The sequence below is a fragment of the Haemorhous mexicanus genome, chromosome 16 (genome assembly GCF_027477595.1).
Source record: "Haemorhous mexicanus isolate bHaeMex1 chromosome 16, bHaeMex1.pri, whole genome shotgun sequence".
Classification (NCBI taxonomy): Eukaryota; Metazoa; Chordata; class Aves; order Passeriformes; family Fringillidae; genus Haemorhous; species Haemorhous mexicanus.
Window position 1 is genome coordinate 9,038,818 of NC_082356.1, and position 22,764 is coordinate 9,061,581.

At 56.0% G+C, this 22,764-nt stretch overlaps 1 protein-coding gene and 1 pseudogene across 1 annotated transcript; one reads left to right on the forward strand and one right to left on the reverse strand.

Annotated features, from left to right (window-relative positions):
* Positions 1-22,764, forward strand: part of LOC132334706 (zinc finger protein 850-like) — a 1,213,125-nt pseudogene that overhangs the window by 1,155,118 nt on the left and 35,243 nt on the right.
* LOC132334837 (bolA-like protein 3) lies at positions 14,913-16,496 on the reverse strand. The gene is given in 5 exon segments (XM_059861020.1): positions 14,913-15,304; positions 15,581-15,669; positions 15,874-15,950; positions 15,952-15,974; positions 16,435-16,496. Coding segments are annotated over 5 exon segments (285 nt in total). The 5' UTR covers positions 16,465-16,496; the 3' UTR covers positions 14,913-15,238.

The window sequence follows — 22,764 nt, forward strand, 5'->3', positions numbered from 1 at the left end:
CCCTCTTAAATAGCAAATTAGTGTTAAGGAGTCTTATTCTGATATTTTGGAGATGTGGTGATGGCAGGGCCTCACGGAACCAAGGAGTCAGCTGTGACACTGTGCCAACTCCTGGACCAAAGGGTCCATTGTGACACTGCAGAACCCCCTGGAAACAAAATCCATTTTGGCACACTGGGCCACAGTGAACCAATGGCCCATGGTGAAACTGCGGATGCAAGGAGATCATTGTGACCCTGAGAAACCTCTTGGAACCAAGGGGCCATTGTGACACAGCAAGGCCTTGTGGAACCATGGGTCCATTGTGACACAGCAGAACCTCATGGAACCAAGGTGACCGTGTTCTACTGCAGAACCTCATGGAACAAAGGGACCATGGTGACACAGCAGAACCTCATGGAACCAAGGTGACCGTGTTCTACTGCAGAATCTCATGGAACAAAGGGACCATGGTGACACAGCAGAACCTTATGGAACCAAGGTGACTGTGTTCTACTACAGAACCTCATGGAACAAAGGGACCATGGTGACACTGTGGATCCAAGGAGACCATTGTGACTGAAGAACCTCATGGAGCCAAGAGTCCATTGTTACACTGTGGGGCCCTGTGGAACCAAGGGGAGCACAGTGACTTTGGGGGCCTCATGGAACAATGGAGACTCTTCTGACACTTTGGGACCCATGGGAACCAAGGGGACATGTCCTAGGTTGACTGTATGATACTTTTATCCCCAATCATCTTGTTCCGTTTATGCTGAATAGTAAGTTTTGCACCTTTAAGACTTGCTCCAAGGATTGAGGGGGGGAGAGGAGGCGCACAGTTTGTTTTTCAGACACTGAACTCACTCCTACACATTCCTGCTCCTGGACTGCATTGCCTGCAGATGAACAGACGGCAGGACAGGGCTCTCTATTTTTTTTTTTTTTTTTTTGCTTTTAGTTAGTTTAGCTAGCTGAGGCAAAGAAGTTCCCAGGACTGTGGGGTTTTGTTTTTTTTTTTTCTTATTTTTCCCTTTCTTTGGACCTGTTCACACCTGCTCTGGACTGAACAACCATAAGAGCACCAGCAGCTCGCATCAGTGGGCCGGGCCGGGCCTGGGCCACGGCATTTCCAGCGCTGGAGGGACTGATAAGGGACTGAGTGAGCTGAACTGGAATCTGGGGAGGGGACTTTCTGGGTTTGTCATCTCTTTTGGAGCAGCAAGGGGTTTTATTGTTTAATATTGTTTAGGTTTTCTTGTTTAATAAACAGTTTTTTCCACTTTTCTCCAAGGAAGTATTTTCTCCCGGACCGGTTGGGGGAGGGGCGATAGAATCCGATTTCCTAGAGGAGCCCCTTTGGGGGTTCTCTCCCAAATTTGCCCAGAACCAGGACGGGGAGGTGTCCCTGCCCATGGCAGGGGCCTTGGGACTAGATGATCTTTAGGGTCCATTCCATCCTTACCATACTGTGATTCTGTGGTTTCCTTCCCATGCACCCAGAGCAGCTTTGAAATCCATTCAGTGAAGACACAAAGCTCACACAGAGTTTGGCAATGACCAAACTCCCTGGCCCAGCAGCACAGGACTTTGTTGCCCAAGTCCTCCCCTTGTGACACTCAGCACTGTGTTCTATTTGCACAGACTGAGAGCTGCAAAGTGACAACTGCCACAGAGGGAGAGGAGCAGGTGCTGGCCAAGGCTGCTCCTTCTACAAACAGCCTGGGCTCAGTGGGGCTCAGCCACCTCTGCTCTGCTGCTGTCTGGGCACTGGGAGGTGGTCCAGGCTCAGGGAGCCCATTTCTAACTCAGCTCCTACCACCTGATGATGGATCCATGTCAAATGGACCCATCCTGGAGGCCAGGGGCCTGGAGGGGCTCAGTGATTGTTCACTAAAGCTCTTCTGCTCTGGAGCTCTCTGGCCTTTGAGGAAATGCTGGCAAAGCCACGGCATGAAAACCTCTCCCTGCACTGCCTGGGCTGTTCTGGGATCAGTAAGGCAGACCCAGCATTCTGAGTCCTGGCCTGGCACGGGAGACTCCCTGGAAGCTGCAGGGCCAGGGGGGATGTGCCAGCACTGCCCTGCTGACCAGGGACTCTTCCCAGCAGTTCCATGGGAGCCCAGTGGGCTCAGGCTTGCACCATGGCTTCACTGAGGGGCAGAGAAGCAGGGCAAAGGAGCTGCACCTGAGATGCTGCAGTAAGCCACACTTCCATACTCCAGTGCTTCCAGGGGTTTGAAGGTCACCTTGATTTCAGCCGAACAATTCGGCTCGATTTCTCCTTCCTACAACAGAGAGAGACAGCAAAACATTGCTCTGCACACTTCACACTGCTTGTTTGCAACCACACTCCTGTAAGCCTTTGTTTAGAGCATCAGTGATGAGTGAACAACCCAAGGAGCCAAGGAAACCCTCCAAACCCAGCTCAACCCAGCGCTGGAAGCTCTCAATGCTCAGCTGATCAGCTCCCACTCTCCACAAGATTCCTGCTGCTCTGACACAAGCTCTTGCTCACATCATGCTGCTGGCAGCCACAGTGGGATGCAACTGCCCCTGTGCACTGGTGGCTCTTGGCCTTAGATGGGCCATAGGAGTGATCAAGAAGAGAACATGATGCCCTTCCTTGAAATGCAAATATTAGTTAAGCTGTTTTGAAAGAAAGCAGAGGTTGGGATTATTCTGGGCTTTACTCCAAGATGAGAAGGGATTTTGCACTGTGCACACACCAGGTACTCATCATCTCTCACAATGCCAGCACTCAGAATCAGGGCTCTGCTTGATGGGAGCACGTGGCAGTTGTCTTGCATCACCAGAAAAGGAAAAGGTTTTGTGTCCCTGTGTGCAGGAGAGCTCCAAAGGCCCATTTCAACCTTGCACCCTGGTGTCCAGGCTCACAGATGACACTGGAAGGCAGACTCAGAAATAGTGCAAGGCATGCTTACAGGAGGGGATTGGCATTTCTGGCATTACCCTTGGGCTGAATTTGGCCTCCTTTTGCCAGGGAACCGTGGCAAGCTTCAGGTCAGTGTGTGAGCTGGCAGTGCTCCAGCAGCCTCTGCTGAACCCCACGTGTTGGGGGAGCCCCTGCCTGCAATAACTGCTCCCTGTGACACTGCAGGGACACACACACAGTGCCTTGAGCAGCTCGAGCCTGGCAGCAGAGCTCGGCTTTGTCAGGCTCCCAGCCCTGCCTTGAGCCTGCAGGGTACAAATGCTTTGAGCAGGGAGCTCTGCAGCCACTCCAGAAACTCCATGTCCTCCCTCCCACCACATGGGGCCAGCTGAGGATCTGCCCAGTGACTGCAGCCGGGGGAAGGGGGATGGGGGCAGGGTGCTTGGGAGGAGCAAGTGGAAGAGGAGGAGGAGGAGGAAAATGAGGTTCTCAGCTATCACTTACCATTGGCTCGATGGAAAAAATGTCATGGGAGAACAGCATGGGGTCTTCTGGCACCTTTGCCATCTTCTCCTGGACCATGCTTTTGAAGGAACTAAGGGAAAGAAGAGGGTGTATCACCTTTGGAAAGAAGGGCTGGCAATTCAGGAAATGTTTAGGGATGTTGTCAGGTCATGTAGGAAGAAGATTAGAGAGACAAGAGCCCAGTGAGAACCTGAGGAAATCCAGTCATCACAATCAACCTTTCCTTCCCAAAATGCCATCCCTGGCTGGAGTATCAATGGAACTGGAATGCTGAGTGCTGAGCTCCTGAAGGCCAGGGACACACACCCCAGTGCCGGGGATGGTTTACTTGGCCTAAAACATTCAAAAGCACCAACACCCCCCTGAGGCCAAACATTAGTTTCACTCTTGGGCCATGGATCTCACTGAAATGCATCTTTCAAACCAACCTCCTCTTCTCTTCATTCTCTTCTTCCTCACTAGGAAAAGCCTTCCACTGGAAGTGGGCTGTGATGTTACTCCTGTTCTCAATGAACACAGTTCTGTGGCTTGACATGGTGATGAAAGTCTTGTCAAGCTCCACGGAACTTGTGCTCAGCCCAACGTTGACATCCACAGCTTCTCCGTGGAGCTTTGTGTGGATAATTTTTTCCCCTGGAACAAAGCAAAGGGGAGTCTTTGCTCAGCTCACTGCCTGATGGAAGCACAAGGAACGGAGCAAACCACAGGGCACAGAAGAAAGTGTCCCAGTTTTGAGCTGAATGAGCAGTTCTTGAAGACAAAGGAATAGTTACTGTTGAATTTGCTGTGTGGTTCTTCGGTTTCTTTTCCATTGAAAACATTCTGATTTAGCCCAAAAAGGACACATTTCATTAGCATTTCAATGAGAGCTGCTCTAAGAAAAGGAGCAATTAAAATTCTGAAAGAGTGAAAATGCAGATTAGAGCAATACAGTGACCTGGAAACAAGACCCAAAAGGAGGATGCCATTTACAGTCCGAAGGGTCCAATCCCAGCTCAATGAAGCACCATCAGCAGGAGCACATCAAGGAAGCAGAACAGGAGGTTTCTGTGTATTTACCAGCAATGCAGTCTGGGACTCTGGGTGGTCATGCAGACTGGTAACTGCTTGCTTGGCCCAGCAGACAAACTCTGTGCAATGTGTTGGAAATAATGATGCAGCTGTGTTTGTGCATGCTTTGGATTCAAAAGGAGCAATCAGCATTGGTCACCAGGTAAAGAGCTCTTGCCTGACAAACACAAGACTCTGTGCTTTGGTGCTCAGGGACAGCCCAGAGGAAAAATGCTTCTGCCCAGCAGCTGCTGGGCTTTGTGCTCTTCTACAGCCCCACTGAGCAAACAAAAGTTCCTGGCCTTGCTGCTTTGCTGCTGGTCAATCTGTCACTTCAAAGTGTCTTCTGGGGACTTTGGTGATGAATGCATCACACACAAAAACAAAGAGAACATCTGGCAAGCTGAGCTTTGCTCATGTCAGCAGTGACAGCTGATGAACTTGCTTCAGGTTCTGCTCATGAAGGACCTCTGGCTGCAATGATGGGCTGAGCTGTTCCCATTGCCACTGGGGAGAACATCACTGCTGGCTGGTGGAGAAGCCTTGGGCCAGCAATGTTTATGGGCTGGACGTGAGACTTTGGAGGGAGGGGAGGAAAGACAAGGCCCCAGCAGCCCCAGAGCCAGATCAGTGCACGTGCTCCTGCATCTGCCCTGGAGCTGATGCCAGCCCTGCTGCAGCTCTCTGCTGGGGCTCGGGGGATCAGTGCCTGCTGGGGGCAAGGCACAGGATTCTTCCCTTAGTCTTTTGCTAGAAATTTCATCAGAATGAGGACATGGAGGAGGACTGGTGGAGCAAATTCTATGTGTCCATGGAGGACAAGGACCCCAAATTCCCGTGGGGAACCAACGAGGACAGACTGAATGTGAGCCAGAGCCTGGGACCTGCACTGGGACAGGGACAGGGACAGCTGGGGACAGGGATGGGGACAGAGACAGGGACAGGACAGGGCTGGGGACAGGGACAGGGAGGATAAAGGGAGTGGGTGAGGACAGGGATAGGGATGAAGGTGGGGAGGGGACAAGGATGAGGAGGGAATGGGACAAGGATGAAGAAAGGGCCGGGCCCGCGGTGGGGAGCAGCCCCGGGTCTGATCCAAGGCCAGCCCTGCCCCGCAGATCTACGGCTGCGAGCTGGAGGCGGTGCCCGAGTTCGAGGGGCTGCAGGATTTCTGCCAGACCTTCCCCCTCTCCAAACCCGGCCGTGCCCCCGAGCCCGTGGGCAGCTTCAAGGTGGGTGAAGCCCCCCTCCCCGTGGGACGCCGTGGCCGCGGGGCGGGACCCCCGGAGGGCACCGAGGGTCTCTCAGGGGCTGTTCCGCATCTACCCCGTGCCCCAGGAGGGCGGAGCCGCCCCCGCGCCGCGCTGCTTCCAGCGCCTGCCGCCCCGCCAGCCGCAGCCGTGCCTGCTGCGCGTCTACGTCGTGCGAGCCTTCGACCTGTCCCCCCGCGATGTCACCGGGCTGGTGAGGACAGCGGGGACGCCCGCGGGGCCGGGCGGGGCGGAGCAGCCGTGTCACCGCGGTGTCCCCTCCGTGCCCCAGAGCGATCGCTACGTGCGGGTGGCGCTGGGCAAGAAGACGCTGGGACCGCGGGACCAGTACGTGCCCAACACCCTGGAGCCCGTCTTTGGCAGGTGCGGCACTGTCACCCCCGGGGCGGGTGGCCCGTGTCACTGTCACCTCCAGGGGGCACTGGGGGCGCTCACCAGGTCACCATTCCCAGTGCTGTTGTGCCACCAGATCCCTGTGCCATTCCCTGTGCCACCACCTGTCCCACTCCCTGTCCTGCCATGTCCCTGTGTCCTCACCTGTCCCACTCCCTGTGCCACCAGCTGAACCATTCCCTGTCCTGAGGGACAGGGAGGGGACACGGGGGGCTGGGAGGGGGGCCAGGAGGGGACATGGTGGGCACAGGAGGATGGCACGGAGCGGGCACAGAGGGGGAATTGGGACACGAGGAGGGGCAGGATGGGGGGCACAGGAAGGTTTGGAGGGCACAGGAGGGTTTGGGGGGCACAGGAAGATGGCACAGAGGGCCAGGGGCGGGCACAGGGGTAACTCCCAGCAGAGGTGCCACTGCCCTGTCCCCAGCACGGGCCCCGCGTGCTGGCGGGACCAGCTGTGCCCCAGCCGGGCCCTGGAGCTCCTGGCGGGCACCCGGGGGCTGCCCGGGCCCCGCTTCAGCCGCGGGGGCACCGCCCTGAGCCTGAGCGGGCAGCGCTTCGAGCTGCGCCACTTGGGTGAGGGGAGGGACTGGGGGAGCTTGGGGGGGTGTGGGGGGTTTTGGGGGGATCTGGTGGGGTTTGGGAGCATGTGGGGTGGGTCTGGTGGGGGTTTGGGGGGGTTTGGGGGGGGTCTGGGGTGTTTTCCAGGGATCGGGGGGGGGGGGTTTGGGGTATCTGGGTGGGTCTGGGGTGTCTGGGGTAATTTGGGGGTGTTGGGGGGGGTCTGTGAGGTGGCTGTCGGGTGGGTGACAGGTGGGTCAGTGTCACTGAGCGGGGCCACCCCCCGCCGCGACACGCCGGGCCCCCCGGGAGCGCCTGGCCCTGCACGTGCTGAACCTGTGCGAGCTCGTCCCGGAGCACTTGGAGACCCGTGGGCTGCAGAGCCGCGCCCAGCCCGGCCTGGAGCAGGTGACAGCGACGCCGGGGACAGAGACACCGGGCTGGGGGTGACAGCGACACCTGGCGGGGAGGGGTGATGGGGACATTGGGGTGACAGAGAACGTGGGGATGAGGACATCGCAGGGACAGCGACGCTGGGGTGGATGCCAGGGACCTCAGGAGTGGGTGATGGGGCCAGGGGGTGACAAGGACAGGTGCTGGGGGGACAAAGGAACCCCGCAGTGATGAGGAGCCTGGGGCCGTGGGGACAGAGAGGGGACACTGGGGGACACCCGGGGACATGGGGCTGGTGCCACCCTGTCCTGCTGTCCCCAGGGCAAGGTGCAGATGTGGGTGGACATTTTCCCCACCAGCCTTGGCCCCCCTAGGCCCCCTGTGAACATCGACCCCCACAAGGCGAAGGGGTGAGTGAGGGACAGGACACCCCTGTGGGGACAGGGCCACCCCCCGTGGGGACAGGGCCACCCCGGGTGGAAGGTGCCCCGTCCCTGTCCCCTCCTGAGGTACGAGCTGCACTGCGTGGTGTGGAACGTGCAGGACATGGATCCTGGGGACATCAACCTGCTGGGCCAGCGCATGAGTGACATCTACGTGTCCGGGTGTGTCCCCATCGTGTCCCCTGTCACCCCCCAGCTTCTGTCCTGCTCACTCCAGAACCCCTTGCAGGTCCTTTGTCACCAGAGGGTCCCTATCAGCCATCCCCAGGGTCCCTGTCACCCCAGGGTGTCCCCATCCATGTGGGCACAGTGGTGACAGCAGTGTCCCCTGGGGGGTGGCACAGAGGTGACAGCGGTGTCCCTGCAGGTGGCTGGACGGGCTCTCCGAGCAGCAGCAGCACACTGACATCCACTATCGCTCCCTGAACGGCCGCGGTGCCTTCAACTGGCGCTTCGTGTTCCCCTTCAAGTTCCTGGCGGCCGAGAAGCTCTGCGCCATCCGCCGCAAGGTCAGAGACAGCCAGAGAGGGGACAGAGTGGGGACACAGCCCAGGGACACGTGCGACCTTGCCGTGTCCTCGGGCAGGAGCACGTGTGGAGTTTGGACGAGATGCTGCTGAAGGTGCTGCCCAAGCTCATCCTGCAGGTGTGGGACAATGACAAGTTCAAGGCGGACGATCTGCTGGGTGAGAGCCCGTGTCACCACCGGGGGGACACCGCAAGGGACAGGGGACAGCCAGTGGGGACAGGAAGCACCCATTGGTGATAAGGAGCTCCCCCAGGTGACAAGGAGCTCCCCCCAGTGACAGAGCTGTCCCCTGCCCTGTCCTGCAGGGATCCTGGAGCTGGAGCTGACGCAGCTGCCCCACCCGGCCTGCAGCGCCCGCCTGTGCCGGGCCACACTGCAGGACCTGCCCTGGTTCTCCTGGGCCTGGCTCTCCCTGCCCCGGTTCTTCTGGGCCCAGCTTTCCCGGGCCTGGCTCTCCCTGGCCCGCTTCTCCTGGCTCTGGCTCCCCCTGGCCTGGCTCTCCTGGTGCTGGTGCCGTGCCCTGGCGCGGCAGCGCTCGCCCCTGAACCTGTTCCGCAGAAGGAGGGCGCGGGGCTGGTGGCCCTGCACTGTGCACAAGGACGGTGGCCAGCGGCTCTTGGTAGGTTGGGAACGGATTGGGGACACCCACACGGGGCTGGGGGACAGCAGGGACAGATCCAACCGCCCCGCAGGGGAAGCTGGAGCTCAGCCTGGAGCTGCTGTCGGCGCAGGAGGCCGAGGAGCGGCCGGCGGGGAAGGGCCGGGAGGAGCCCAAAAAGCACCCGACCCTGCCTGAGCCCAGGTGAGCCCGGGGCGAGCCAGGAGGGGCTGGTGGGCCGGGGACAGGCGGTGGCTGAGCCCGGTGTCCCCGCAGGCACCCCAAGTCCTCGTTCCTGTGGCTGACATCTCCACTGAGCCTTGTCTGCCACGGCGTCCGCTGGCGCTACCTGCTGTGGCTCGGCCTGGGGCTGGCGGCACTCCTGCTGCTCCTGCTGCTCCATTCCTTCTTCCCGGTCAGCACTGCCCCACAAATACCCCGCTGGCACCCCTGAACATGCCCTGACTGCCCCGTGTCCCCCTGCAGGGCACCCTCAAGGTGAAGGTGGCTGACCCACGCCAACTCCTGCCGGCCAAGGAGCAGCCGGGCACGAAGCCTCCCCTGACGGAGCGCTGAGGAGGAGCTGCCCGGCTCCCCGATTTCCTGGCTCTGAACCCCCCTCCCGAGCTGCTCTGGATGTCCTCGGTGCATTCTGCAGCCAGGAGGGGATTGTCCCATCCGGAACGCTGGGGGAGCTGCCCATGGATGTTCCCTCCTGAACAAAGCCGTGTCCAAGCAGCACCAAAGCATCGTCCCTGTCTCTGGTGGCTCGGGGAGGGCATGGACGCTCTAACCCCAGCCCTGATCCCAAATTCAGCCCTAACTCCAGCCTAGGTTCAGCTCCAGCTCCCAAACTCAGCCCCAATTCCTGCCTTAATCCCAACGGCGTCATCAGCCCCCACCCGAGTGCCAGCCCCAGTCCCCTGGGCAGGACGGGGACACCCCTGGGGAGTGTGGCTGCGAGGGAGGTGGGAGCAGCACGGGCTCCTCTGTGCCTGGTCCTGGATCACGGTGGGATGTGGAAGGAGAGAGCCAGCCGGGTGCCCTGACCGTGGGGCCCAGCTCAGGGAAGGAGGAGGGACAGACACTGGCCGGATCATCCCCCAGGACAACGACAACGGACACTGGCAGCCATGCCCACTCCGCGCCGGACCCTGGGGAAGGAGGGCACCGGCCGGAGCATCCCCCGGGGCCAGGAGGGCCGAGATGCCCTGGCCTGGCCCTGCCCCAAGGCAATGTGAAGGCTCCTGGTGACCAGGCCCAGTGCACCCAGGCCCCGCCCCTCCCGGGACCCTCTTAGCCAATCACATTGCTCTGTCCTGCTCTATTCCCCGCCCCCCATTGTTTGCACTCTGCTCCCATTGGCTGCGGGCAAGGGGGCGGAGCTAAACCTGCCTATATAAAGCAGGAGCAGGTGCTGTGCAATCAGTTCAGGTCCAGCGGAGGCAGCGGAGCAGAGGAAGCAGAGGAGGCAGAGGAGAGCGGAGCTGCCAACACCAGAGCCGCAGCACCGGCCGAGCCCGCAGAAACAGCAGCCCTGGAGCTTTGGCACTGGCTGGACCCTCGGCGTTGCCAGCCCAGAGCCCCAGCACGGGGTGGTCGTTGGGGGGAGGCTGGGAGGGACGGGGATCCACCGATGCGCCGCTCTCGCCGTCCTTGCGCCTCTTCTCACTGCCGCCTTCTCGGTACCAGCCCCTCCGAACGGGAGCGGCACCAGCAGCGGCACCACCCCCGGCTCAGCAAAGGTAAGGGCCGAGAACCGCCGGGGCACCGAGGGACCACGCCGGGCTCCCAGATCGGGGGCTCGGCCACCGCCCCGGCCTGCCCAAGGTAAGGGGATGGAGAACGCGGCAGCCCCCCCAAACTGGGGGGGGTCAGACAGCAACCCTGGCTCAGCAAAGGTAAGGACCAACAACCCGGGGCACCGAGGGACCACGCCGGGCCCCCCAAACTGGAGGGGTCTGGCCACCGCCCCGGCCTGCCCAAGGTAAGGGGTGGAGAACGCGGCAGCCCCCCCAAACTGGGGGGGGTCAGACAGCAACCCCGGCTCAGCAAAGGTAAGGACCGACAGCCCGGGGCACCGAGGGACCACGCCGGGCCCCCCAAACCGGAGGGGTCTGGTCACCACCCCGGCCTGCCAAAGGTAAGGGACAAAATAAAATTGGCAAAAATCACATTACGTGCTGTGGCTGTTCTTTGATAGCTCCATGCATCACTCGCCACTCGCACAAATCACACAGCGCCCCCAGAAGTGGGGCTTGGACCCCCAAGGGTGGGGCTGGGACCCTCAGAGACCCCTCCCCGTGGGCCTGGGACCACCAGAAATGGGGTAGCAACCACCAAAGACCCCCACCCCATAAACCCAACCACCCCAAAAATGGGCTTGGGATCCCCAGAGACCCCTCCCTGTGGGCATGGGACACTCATAGACCCCTCCCCATAAACCTGGGCACCCCAGAAATGGGGCTGGGACCCCCAAAGACCCCTCCCTGTGGGCCTGGGACCACCAGAAATGGGAGAGGGACCCCCAGAGACTCCTCCTCATAAACCCAAGCTCCCCCAAAATGGGGCTGGGACCCCCAGAGACCCTTCCCATGGGGCTGGGACCCCTCAGTCCCATGAGGTTCCGTTGTCACGACTCTGCCCTGGGTGCCACCAGGTGTGGAACGCCTGCCGTGTCACAATAGAGCCTCGGTTTCGTCATTCCTGGTGCTGTGACGTCATGGAATTTATGGAGTCTGTCCTCGTCCTGGTGTCAGAGAAAATTGAAATGAAAATTGGACTTAATGGCGTGAGTTACCCTCCGCTAGGATTCCAATAATCCCCATTTCCAAGGATCCAATTCCAACTTCCAATAATCCCAATTTCCCAATTCCAATTTCCACTGGGAAGAAATGAAGAGATGAAAGTGAAAAAATAACAGTCTTTTATTAACAAGCAGGGACGCAACATGTAGAAAAAAGAAGTAAAGAATTTATTGGAATTTTATGGAATTAATGGAATCTGTCCTCATTCAGGTGTCAGAGAAATTTAAAAATTGAATTTAATGTCCTGGAATCCTCCTTTAGGATTCCGGTTATCCCAATTTCCAATAAACCAATTCCAGTTTCCAATAATTCCACTTTCCATCGGGAAGAAATGAAGATCTGAAAGCGAAAAAATACCAATATCTTTTATTAACAAGCAGGAAATGCTCCCAAAATCCCGAATTTAGCGTGGCCCCGCCCCCACCCCGCCCTCACCCCTGCCCCTGGGCCACGCCCCTTTAGAACCCTCCGCCTCTTGACCAATCAGATCGCTCGTCTGCATTTTGGTCACGCCTCCCCTCTGTTTGCTCACAATGTGGACTGTTGGTTGCTCCGCCCCCATGCTGTTTTCTCAATTCCCATTGGCTGTCCTGTGCGGGGGCGTGGCTCAGGCTGGGTATATAAAGCGGGTGGCGGGAGCAGGGGGCTGAGTTCGGGATCAGGATCGGCGGCAGACCGGAGTGGGCGGAGATCCCCGGAGCAGGGCAGCCGGACAGCGGAGGATCCCAGCGGTGGACACTGCAGTGGCCAGAGCCTGGAGGATCCCAGCGGTGGACACTGGAACGGCCAGAGCCCCAGGACCGGAGCGGCCGGACACCAGAGGATCGCAGCGATGGACACTGGGGCGGCCGGACACCAGAGGATCGCAGCGGTGGACACTGGGGCGGCCGGACACCGGAGGATCACGGCGTTGGACGTCGGGGGAACCACAGCGATGAACACTGGTCCACAGACCGCCCCCGCGCACATTACGGTAAGCACGAACGGAGCCGATCCGCCCCCTCCCGGTAACGGGAAGGAGGACAGAGATGATCTGACTCACCCCCCTGCTCAGGTGAAGACGGTCCCGGCCCCCCACAGCGGAGGAGCAGCAAGGGTCCGGAGACCCCACCGGGCACTCCGCTCCAGAGACCACCTCCGCACACATTACGGTAAACACGAGCGGAGAGGATCCGACTCCCTCCCGGTAAGGGAAGGAGGACGGAAATGATCTGACACCCACCCCCCCCCCAACAGCGGAGGAGCGATAAGGGTGCGGGGACCCCACCGGACACTCCGCTCCAGAGACCACCCCCCGCCCACATCACATCACGGTAAGCACGAACGGAGAGGATCCGGCCCCCTCCCGGTAACGGGAAGCGGCTGGATATAACCTGACTCCCTCTTATCTCCACAGTGGGCACAGACAGTCCCGGGAACTGGGGAGCAGCGGGGCTGCGGAGACCCCCACCCCCCTTCCCCCCCCCATTAAATTAAACACAAACTGAGACGAGCCGGCCCCTCCCGGTAATGGGGAAGGACGGAGATGATCTGACCCCCCCGTTCATCCCCGCACGGGACCGGGGTGGAGCTGAACCCCGAACCAGGCCCTCCTAAACGGGGGACAACCGAGACCAACCGGGCCCTTCCTTAACAGAGGAGAACCGGGACCACCGGGCCCTCCATCATGGGGGAGGACCAAGCCCACCGGGCTCTCCTCAACGGGAGAGGACTGAGACCGGAGCCAGAGACAAGCCTGTCCCACCTGAGGGAGGTGAGGAGGGCTGAGACCCCCAGTGCCCCTAAATGTAGAAATGGAGACCCCAAAAAAGACAGCCAGAGACCCCCACCCCCTGTAAATGGCGGGAGGATGGAGACCCCCCCCCCCCCGGTGTCCTTCAAGGGTGAGAAGGGTGGAGACCCCCCCGAGCATCCTGCGGGGTGAGAGGGGCAGGGCAGCATCCCCAGAGCCCCTCCAGGCAGCCCTGGGCCCAGAGAGAGCCCCTGAGCATCCCCCAGGCTCTGGGCAATGGAAACCAGAATTTACAGAAATTAAATTTTACAACAGATGGGGAAAAAAAAAACCAAACTAGAATTTACAAAAATCAATTTTACAACGCATGGAAAAAAAAATCCAATTTTACAAAAATTTTACAAGTTGTGGGAAGTTTTGGCTGATATTGACGCCCCCAAGGAGTCACTTGAGGTGAAAACACGAACAAATCACAAAGCCCCAGCCCCCACCCCGGGGCTGTGCCCATCCTTGTCACACCTGGGGGCTGCTGGGGGTCCCCACCCCTGAACTGGGGGACCATTGGACCCCCCCCTACTTAAGGGAGGGGACAGAAATGAAAAGTGAATTTAGGGAGGGGAACCCCCCGGGCCCCCTCCGACCCCCCAGAGGCAGAGGGGATGGACCTGGAGCGTCTGGGGGCACCAGGCAAAGAAAAATGGGCAGAAATGAATTCTAACAGCTCATAATTTGGCTGATAATTTGATTTATATTTTGGCTGATTGATTATTTGGCTGTTTATCCGGCTGACTGTTAGTTTGGCTGATACTTTAGCTACTTATTTAGCTGCTATTTGCTCTCCCAAGTAGCACTTGAGATAAAAATGCAAACAAATCCCAAACCCGTGGGCTTGGGAGCACAGGGCAGCCAGAGATTCCATCCTTGTCACACCCAGGGGCTTTCCAAGTGATTAATTATTTAATTATTTAATTGTTCTGTGGATTTAGAGGCACAGGCCCCCCCCAGTCCCTCTCAGTGCCCCCAGTGTGACATGGATGGAGACCTCTCGAGTGCCCCCAGGCTCTGAAATAAATAAAATTCAGTAAAATCTGACAGCACAAACCAGGCGTGGACTGATTATTTATTACAATTTATTATATAATTTATTATTTTTATAGTATTTATAATTTATATTAACTTTATATACATGATATATACTATTTATATTAATTACTATTCCTTATATAAAAATGTGACATTTATTATGGATTTTGTTTAATGGCTAATAATAATAAAAATTGGGGGCTGAATGTAAGGTCAGGCTTAAAGGTGGGGTTTGGTTTAGGGCTGTGGGTTTAGGAAGGGGCTGCAGTTGGGGCTGGGTTTGAGGTCGGGGTTAACCCTAAGCCAGCCCCACTTTTGGGGGTCCCAGGCCCATGGGGAGGGGTCCCTGGGGGTCTCAGCCCCACTTCTGGTCTGCCTGGGCTCATTTTTTTGGGGTCCCACTCCCACTTTTGGGGTTCCCGCGCTCATTTCTTGCCCCGCCCCTGAGTGGGCGTGGCAGTGCAGCAACGCCCAATACAGGGCCACGCCCCCTTCACAAAATTCCCGCCATTTCCCGCAGCTCTCGCGAGACTTGGCGGCGCGGGTGGGGCTCCCTCAGAGCAGCCCGGCTTGGCCTGGCCGCGCTCCCCTCAGCCCTCCCCACTCCCTCAATCTCCTGCTCCCCTCAGCCCTCCCTGCTCCCTCAGTCCGTTCCCTCAATCTCCTGCTCCCCTCAGCCCTCCCCGCTCCCTCAGTCCTCTCCCTTATTCCTTCCCGTTCCCTCAGCCCTGTATGCTCCCCTCAGTCCTTTCCCTCAGGTCTCTCCACTCCCCTCAGCCCTTCCCGCTGGGGAATAAAGCCCTCTGCAAGGACCCTTCTGAGAACATGGGCTCCAAAACCCTCCTTCAAGGGCCCTTTTGGGCTCCAAGGCTAATAATAATAATAACAACAACCATCCCCAGGACTGAGCACACAGCACGGGGTGGGGTTCACGCCCAGGAGTGCAGCCCTGGGCCCCTCCTGGAGCTCGGGGCAGGCTCAGCCCTTGGGGGCCGAGGTGAAGATGCGCAGGCCGGGCATGTGCGTGATCTCCTCGCTCAGCGTCTGCGGGGCAAGCGCGGTTCAGGGCCGGCTCTGGCCTTGGAGCAGCCTCAGCCGGCAGCCACAGCCCCACAGCCAGGGCTGCTGCACCCTCAGCCCCTCTCTCCCATTCCCTCACACCCATTCCCTCTCCTCTGCTCCCTCTCCCATTCCCTCTCCCCTGTTCCCTCTTTCCCATCCCCTCTCCCCATTCCCTCTCCCCAATTCCAGCTGTTCCCTTTCCCTCTCTTCATCCTCTCTCCCCTGTTCTCTCCCATTCCCTCTCCCCCTTCCCAACACCTGGGTCACCATCCTGTGCTGCTGCACCGGGCGCTTCTCCCGGAACAACTCCGACTCCATGTGGATCTCATACATGTCACCGCAGCCTCCTGGGAACCCGGGACAATTAACACCAATTAACGTCAATTAAAATCAATTAAAGTCAGTTCAAGTCAAGGCTTGAGCACCCTCACACTCCTGCCCTGTCTGGGGGTCCCCGCAGCCTGGGGGGGATGGAGACTGACTGGGTTTAAAAAAAACTAGGTTTGGGGTAACCAAGAGCAGGTTTAGGCCCAGCAGGAGCGGGTCCCTACCTGAGATGCCCACCACCTTGATGGCCGAAGCCCGCGGGAATTTCTCCCGCAGCAGCCGCGCCAGGCGCGACTCCCCGCCAGGAGCGGCAGCGCAGGAACAGCTGGGGGGAAACGGCCCTGAGAGCCCCGGGGGGACCCCTAAAAACAGCCCCGGGAGCGGAGGGGAGGGGAAAGTGAAATAGAAGCTGCCGGCACCGGAGAGGGGCACAAGAAGCTGCGGAACCCCGGGAGATGCGGGCGAACCGGGAGAAGGAGGGGTGGGAACGGGAGCTGCCATCACCGGAGGATCGGGCGGTGGGAACGGGGCCTGCGGAGGGGCGGGGGGGTTACCTGTGCCGGGGGGACATTGTGAGGAGCGGCAGCACCGGGAGCGGTACAAGGAACGGGGGAACACCGGGAGACGGTGGGGAACGGGGCCCGGGGACGGACACCAGGAGGGAGCGCGGGCCGCGGTTACCGGCACCGGGGGGACACAGGGGGAAACGGGCCGGGAGGGCAGCACGAGCAGGGGGAGGGAGACGGGGAAGAGGACAGAGGGACAGGGGACTGACGGACACTCACCGGGCCCCGGCTCAGCCCCGCCGCCGCCATCCCGGGGGCGCGCCGGGGTCACCTCCGGCTCAGCCAATCAGAGCGCGCCGGTGACAAAAGGGGCGTGGCCAGCGCTGCACCCCACGAGCGCCCCCTGGTGGTTCGGAGGACCAGGAGAGGCCCCGCCCCCCGACGCCCCCCAAAGGGTCCCCACCAAGGGTCCCCTCCTGCCCCCATAAAGGTTCCCCTCCTGACCCCACAAAAGTTCCATCCTCCCCCCACTCCATTCCCATATCCAGGGTCCCATCCCGACCCCCAAAAGGATCCCAAAATGATCCCATCCCCCCTCTCATCCCATAGATGGGCCCTCATCCTGATCTCCCCCCCAAAGGACCCCCAATTCCCATGCCCAGAACTCCATCCAGACCCCCCAGTCCAAAAAACCCCAACCCCAAAAACCCCACAAATCCCTATCCCAAAAACCCCAAAAATCCCAATCCCAAAACCCCAATCCTGCCTCAAATTCCCACTACCAGACCCCCAATCCTAAAAACCCAACCCCAAAATCCCCAACCCCAAAAACCCCACAAACCCCAATCCCAAATACCCCAAAAATCCCAATCCCAAAACCCCAATCCTGCCCCCAATTCCCACTACCAGACCCCCAATCCTAAAAATCCCAACTCCAAAAACCCCAACCACAAAAACCCCAATCCTGTCCCAAAGTCCCACTCCCAGACCCCCCCAACCCCAAAAATTCCCATCCCAAAACCCCAATCCCTCAGGAATTGCAGCCGAGCCTGGTGTTGAGTGCAAAAAATAAATATAAAATTTATTAAAACACCCACAATATTTTAAAGGTATCGGGAATAATAACACAGCCCAACTCAGAATAAAATACAAATTAAAAATAAACAACAACAGAACAAAAAAAAAAAAACAAAAAACAAAACCAAAACCGGAGGGGAGGATCCAAACTTGCAATTTTTAGGAATCCTAAAAAATAAATTTATTGAAACATGGGTGGAAAGAAAAAGAGGGAAAAGGGTGAAAAACAACACAGAGAGAAAGGGAAAATGATACAAAATAAAATTATCGGCATAGATTTCCTGTCCTAGGAGTATCTACAGTTTGATTACATGTTAATTAATTCTTTAATTAATTATTCTTATTGCCTTGAGACGTGGGAAAAAATTCTACCGCTCCTTGATCCACCCCGAAACTTCATTTCAAGTAACCCCAGAGCCGAGCCCAGCCAGGAACCCCAAAGGGTTTGGGACCCCCTGGTGCCTCCCCCGCAGCTGCCGCCATCCCCAGAACATGCCAAAAAGCGCAGGAACAGCCCCAAAGAATTCCCAAAATAAAAATCCCATTATTTGGGATTTTCAAATAATGCTGGAACACCTCAGAAAAAATCCCCAAAAAAATCCCAAAATAAATCCCAGAAAGTGCCAGAACACCGCCAAAAAAAAAAATCAATCAAAAAATGCCAAAACAAATCCCAAAAAAATCTGGAACAACCCAAAAAAATCCCAAAAGAAATCCCAAACTAAATCCCAAAATGTGCCAGAACACCCAAAAAAAAATCCCTAAAAAAACCCCAAAAAAATCCCAAATAATGCCGGAAAAATCCCAAAAAATCCCAAAATAAATCACAAAAAATATCCCAAAATAAATCCCAGATCACGCTGGAATACCCCAAGAAAAATCCCCACCAAAAAACCCAAAATAAATCCCAAATAGCACCAGAATACCCACCAAACAGATCTCCCTGGGGGCAGAGCATGGAGAGCATCAGCTCCTTGGGCTCCTCAGGAGCTGGGGCAGGAACAGGATGTGCTTCGGGGCTTTGCCCACAGCTGGGCAAACGGGAGAAAAACCCCAACATCAGCAACAAACCTGCCCCAAACCCGCCCCAAGCAGGCCCCAAATCTGCCCAAAGTCACTCTGGATACACACCAAACAATCTGCCCCAAATCCCACCAAAATCCTCCATGGTTTGACCCAGGGCTGTCTCAGCATTTTCAAGGATTTTTCAGAGTTCCAAGAAATGATCTCTCAGCTCTGTGGGAAGCCTCCTCTAAACTGATGGTGTTGTGACATCTCCTCTAAGGAATCAGATGCAGCCCCAATTATTATTACAGAACCACTCCAACAGTTTGCTGGGTTTAAAGCATCTCTGTGCTGAGGGAATTTTGGAGGAGACAGCTATTGGATGGTTCATTAGTCTGTCACCCCCAGACCTTCACTCCTAAGTGCCATTCTCAAGAGCTTTGTTTTAAATTACCTTCAGGGAATTCTCTCCCACTTAGAGCTTGGGTGGTGGCCAGGCCTCAGCCCTGCCTGGACAGGAATTTGCCAACAGAGCCAGATGTTTTCTGCATCAAAACTAGATTTGAGTTGCTTGGACATGGCAATCTGACCCTCTAGACATGACTGTTGAACTATTTTTAAAGGGAGCTTGGGAATTATTGTCTGGAAATAATGATCCAAGTCCCCCCTGAATGGAGGTTTGTCAGCTGTTTGCAGACTCTGGGATGATGGTACATTATTTCAGAGATTGCTATTTACCTAATTCCACCTATGTTGTTAGCTTTGCCTGCTATTTGAAATATTCCTGATTGTTGTATCCAAATTATTCCTAATTGCTGTAAGTTTCTTGTCCACTGCATGTATTATTTTACTGTGATGTTGCTTCATACTCATAACAAAAGACATGCATCTCATTCTTAAAAACAAAAAAGAAGAGGAATGAACGCCTTAAGAACGTTCAAATATTGCAATATGGACATGAGAAATTTGGACAACTAATCATTCTTAATAATGCAATATTTACATGAGAAATTTGGAAAAAAGCTCACCACATCTAAATCCCAACTGAGTGCACCACAGGGAAGCCCAATTGATTCATTACCTTCAGGAGAAGATGTGCCTGTGTTTTATCATCAGCAGCTCAAAGCTGTCACCTGTTCATTCCATCAGACACTGATCAGCTCTGAAAAAATGAGGCCCAGGGCAAAGAGAAATAACCTCATCACCTTGCAGCCTCTGTGGCCAGAGCAGGAGCAGGAGGAGGGCTGCCAAGACATGGCTGGGTCTGGAAACTGACAGAGGCACTTTGCCCACAAAAGCCTCATGGCACCCTCATGGTACAGTGCTCCTACTGACCTTCTCCAGTTATTCCCTGTTCCAGCTCCCAGGAGGACATTCAGGGATGGCAAAGTTCAACATTTCCAGCTAATGGACTTTCTCATACTTCTCAACTAATTGGAAACAATGGTCCTTTCTTTCCATTTCCCCAAGAGACACTGGACATTATTCTTCTGTTTTCTCAGGCTGCCAAACCCTGTGTCAATGACTTGATAGAATTTGGTAAGTTTTGTTGATTGTAATTGCTCTTTATCTACCTTATCCCATATCTAATAGATAACCAGTGATAACCTTGATAATACCCTCACAAGAGTGAGCAGTTTCAACATCAGAACAGAGGAGCCTTTTTTAAATGAACAAAAAGGGGGAGATGCCATAGACAGGTAGAAAATTGATAAAAGAAAGGCCCTATGAAATCAGGCCTTGCTCTGCTCTATTAACAGCTGGCCTGTCATCTCCTCTGAGTGCAGCTAAGCAGTTACAAGTTCCCATGTGAAGCGATTTTGAGAATGAGACTTTGTGAACAATCTATTCTGAGGGTGAGAAACAAATGCACCTGCAAGAACAAGGGATTTGTGCCATGAGAATCAGTGAAGAGAACAGAAAAACAATACAATAGAGAGATTTGATGCACAACTAAAATCTATTTATTAAACAATAATAGAAAAACTGCTAAGAAATTTGTTAACTAGCAAAAATTAAACAAGATGTCTAATAAACTGAGTATAATTAGTTGTGTGAATAAAAAAATTAGGAGTCCTTCTCCATCCCATGTGGTTTTTCTGGGATTTCAGTTCCCCCCCTTCTTTTGGACTTTGGCTTTCCCCTTCTGTGGGGCTTTGGTGACCTTCTTCTCTGGGGCGTTGGTTTCTTTCTTCTCTGGGCCTTTCTTTTCCTTCTTCTCAGGGGATTTTGTTTCTTTTTTTGGGATTTTGGTTTCCTTCATCTCTGGTGGTTTGCTTTTCCCCTTCTCTGCTTTTGGAGGCTGCTTCCCCACACAAACTCCCTTCTTTCCCTTCTTCCACCTCTCTTCCTCCTTCTGCCTCTTTTCTTCCTCTAAGGTTTTGGCCTCCTCCTGAAGCTTTTGAGCGGGCTGCTTCAGTTCCCTTCTGCAGACAAAACAGAAAACATGGCTGAGAGTCCCACCAGAAACTTGGGCTCACCGGTCCTGGCTGGCCCTGCACTTCATTCCTTGACCCTGAGGCCATTTCCATGAATCCTCCTCAACCCACAGAGGTTGGGAACATCCCAAGTGAGGGCACTGGTGGAAGGGGACCTCCAGGACCAGGCAAACCTGAGCTTTGCCATCATCAGCTCTTGACTGTGCAAGCTCCCTCTTAAGGCTCAGCCAGAGCCCTCCAGCCCAGTGCCAAAGGCTGATCCACCAGCTCTCTGTGCTGGTGCTGAAAACGCCCTTTGTCTCTTGGCTTCCCAGGTTAGAGCAGAGCACAGATTGCTCACATCTGCTTCTCTCTCCTACCATTCTGACTCAGCTCATTCAGCCCCTTCTCCCTGGGCACAGCTGAAGCATGATTTTAAAGGGTTAAGATTTCAGCTGAGGGTTAGAAGCAATTCCCATGGATCAGGATGTAAGGTAGATAGGCAGACCATAGGTTAATGATTATGAGATGCTTAAGCTGGAGCTGATTGTTCCATTGTTTACCATTAGGAGCTTCTTTCTAGAAGGAAGTGGAGTAAGTGAACTGTTCCAAGAACAAATTGAAACCAGTAGAACAATGGGTTAGCACCTGGACTTGATGTCAATCAATCACTAAGCAGGGGACCTTGGATCATGCCAGAGGGTCACAGAGACCTGATGAAGACATTCCTGACTTCATCCCTTCAGACCACTGACCAATTTCAGACCACCGACCCAATTCAAGAGAAGAATTGCACAGGTGTGAAGGACCAATGGCCTCATTTGAATACATAGCAGGGATGGGAGGGGCTGGGGCTGTGCAGATGTATTGTATGTAAGATCTTGGGAAATAAAGAGAGGGCAGAGAACCTTGGGCAGCACGGTCACGCCTTTTAGGGACGGCTCTGGTGCCGCCCGCCGGTGTTAATAAACACACCACTGTCTGACTTTAATTAGTTAGAGAGTCTCTGTCCCTCATCTTCGGTTTTAAGGACTCCTAGCCTGCTCCTTAATGAGAACAATCCTGTCAGTCAGAAAGCAAAGGCTGCAGGAACTCCTCTCCTGCCAGACAGGCTCTTGGCAGCCAGATTTCCTGCTGGAACCCAGCTGTGACCAAGCAAACCAGGGCTGGCTGCCACGGAAACCCTTGGAAGCAGCCTCATCCATCTCCTCCCCATGAAACCAACTTCAGCCTGGCCTGAAGAAGTCCTGATGCACAGGCTTGCTTTGAGCAGCCTCCCCTCCCAGCTCCACACTTGGCCTGTGTGTCCTGAGCTGGGCTGCCTTGCTGGAGCTGAGCTTCTCCTGTGCTTGCCTACTGCTGCAGCTGAAGGGGAGCCTCAAGGACATGAGCTTTTCTGGGTGCTGTCCCACCACAAGGAGAACCTGGCAGATCAGCATTGCAAGGACTTCATCTGGGGCAGGAGCAGGACCCAAAGCAAGGTTTGGTCTGTGCCCCATGCCTGCCCATCCCACAATCCCACTGCTTTGGTGAAGAAGGGAGATGATGAAGAAGATGCCACTCAACACCATGGACTTCAAGACACCTCCAGAGGCAGTGCCAAGGCAAGCCCAGAGCCCAGCTCCCTGCAGGCAGCAGCTAAGCCAGGAGGGCTCAGCACTCCTATAGAGCAGATGATGTTCTGTCTCAACAGAAGAAGGTCCTTCCTCTCTTGGGAGCCAGGGAGCTCAGAGTGGCCATCCCCGTGCTGCTTCTGGCCTTTGCTATGCAGCACCTCTGAGCTCAGAGTCCTTGGAGCAGGGAAGCCCTGCAGGGACAAGAACCCATGGCAGAGCAGTAACCCATGCAAGGCTCACTCACCTGTCCCTGAGAGGTGCCTGAGAGCCACAGCTGATCTCCCGGGGGCTCAGGGAGGAGCTGACACCTGAGGCCTCCCCGGTCACCAGCACCTCGCAGGTGGGGCCTCCCTCCACGTGGCACAGCTCGGTGACATTGGAGGTGCTGCTGAGGTGGCCAGAGAAGGTGGAGGAGACCTGCTGGCTCTGTCCTGGCTGCAGCACACCTGAGAGTGGCAGGATACTGAAAGCCTGGATGGAAGACAGGAGAGATT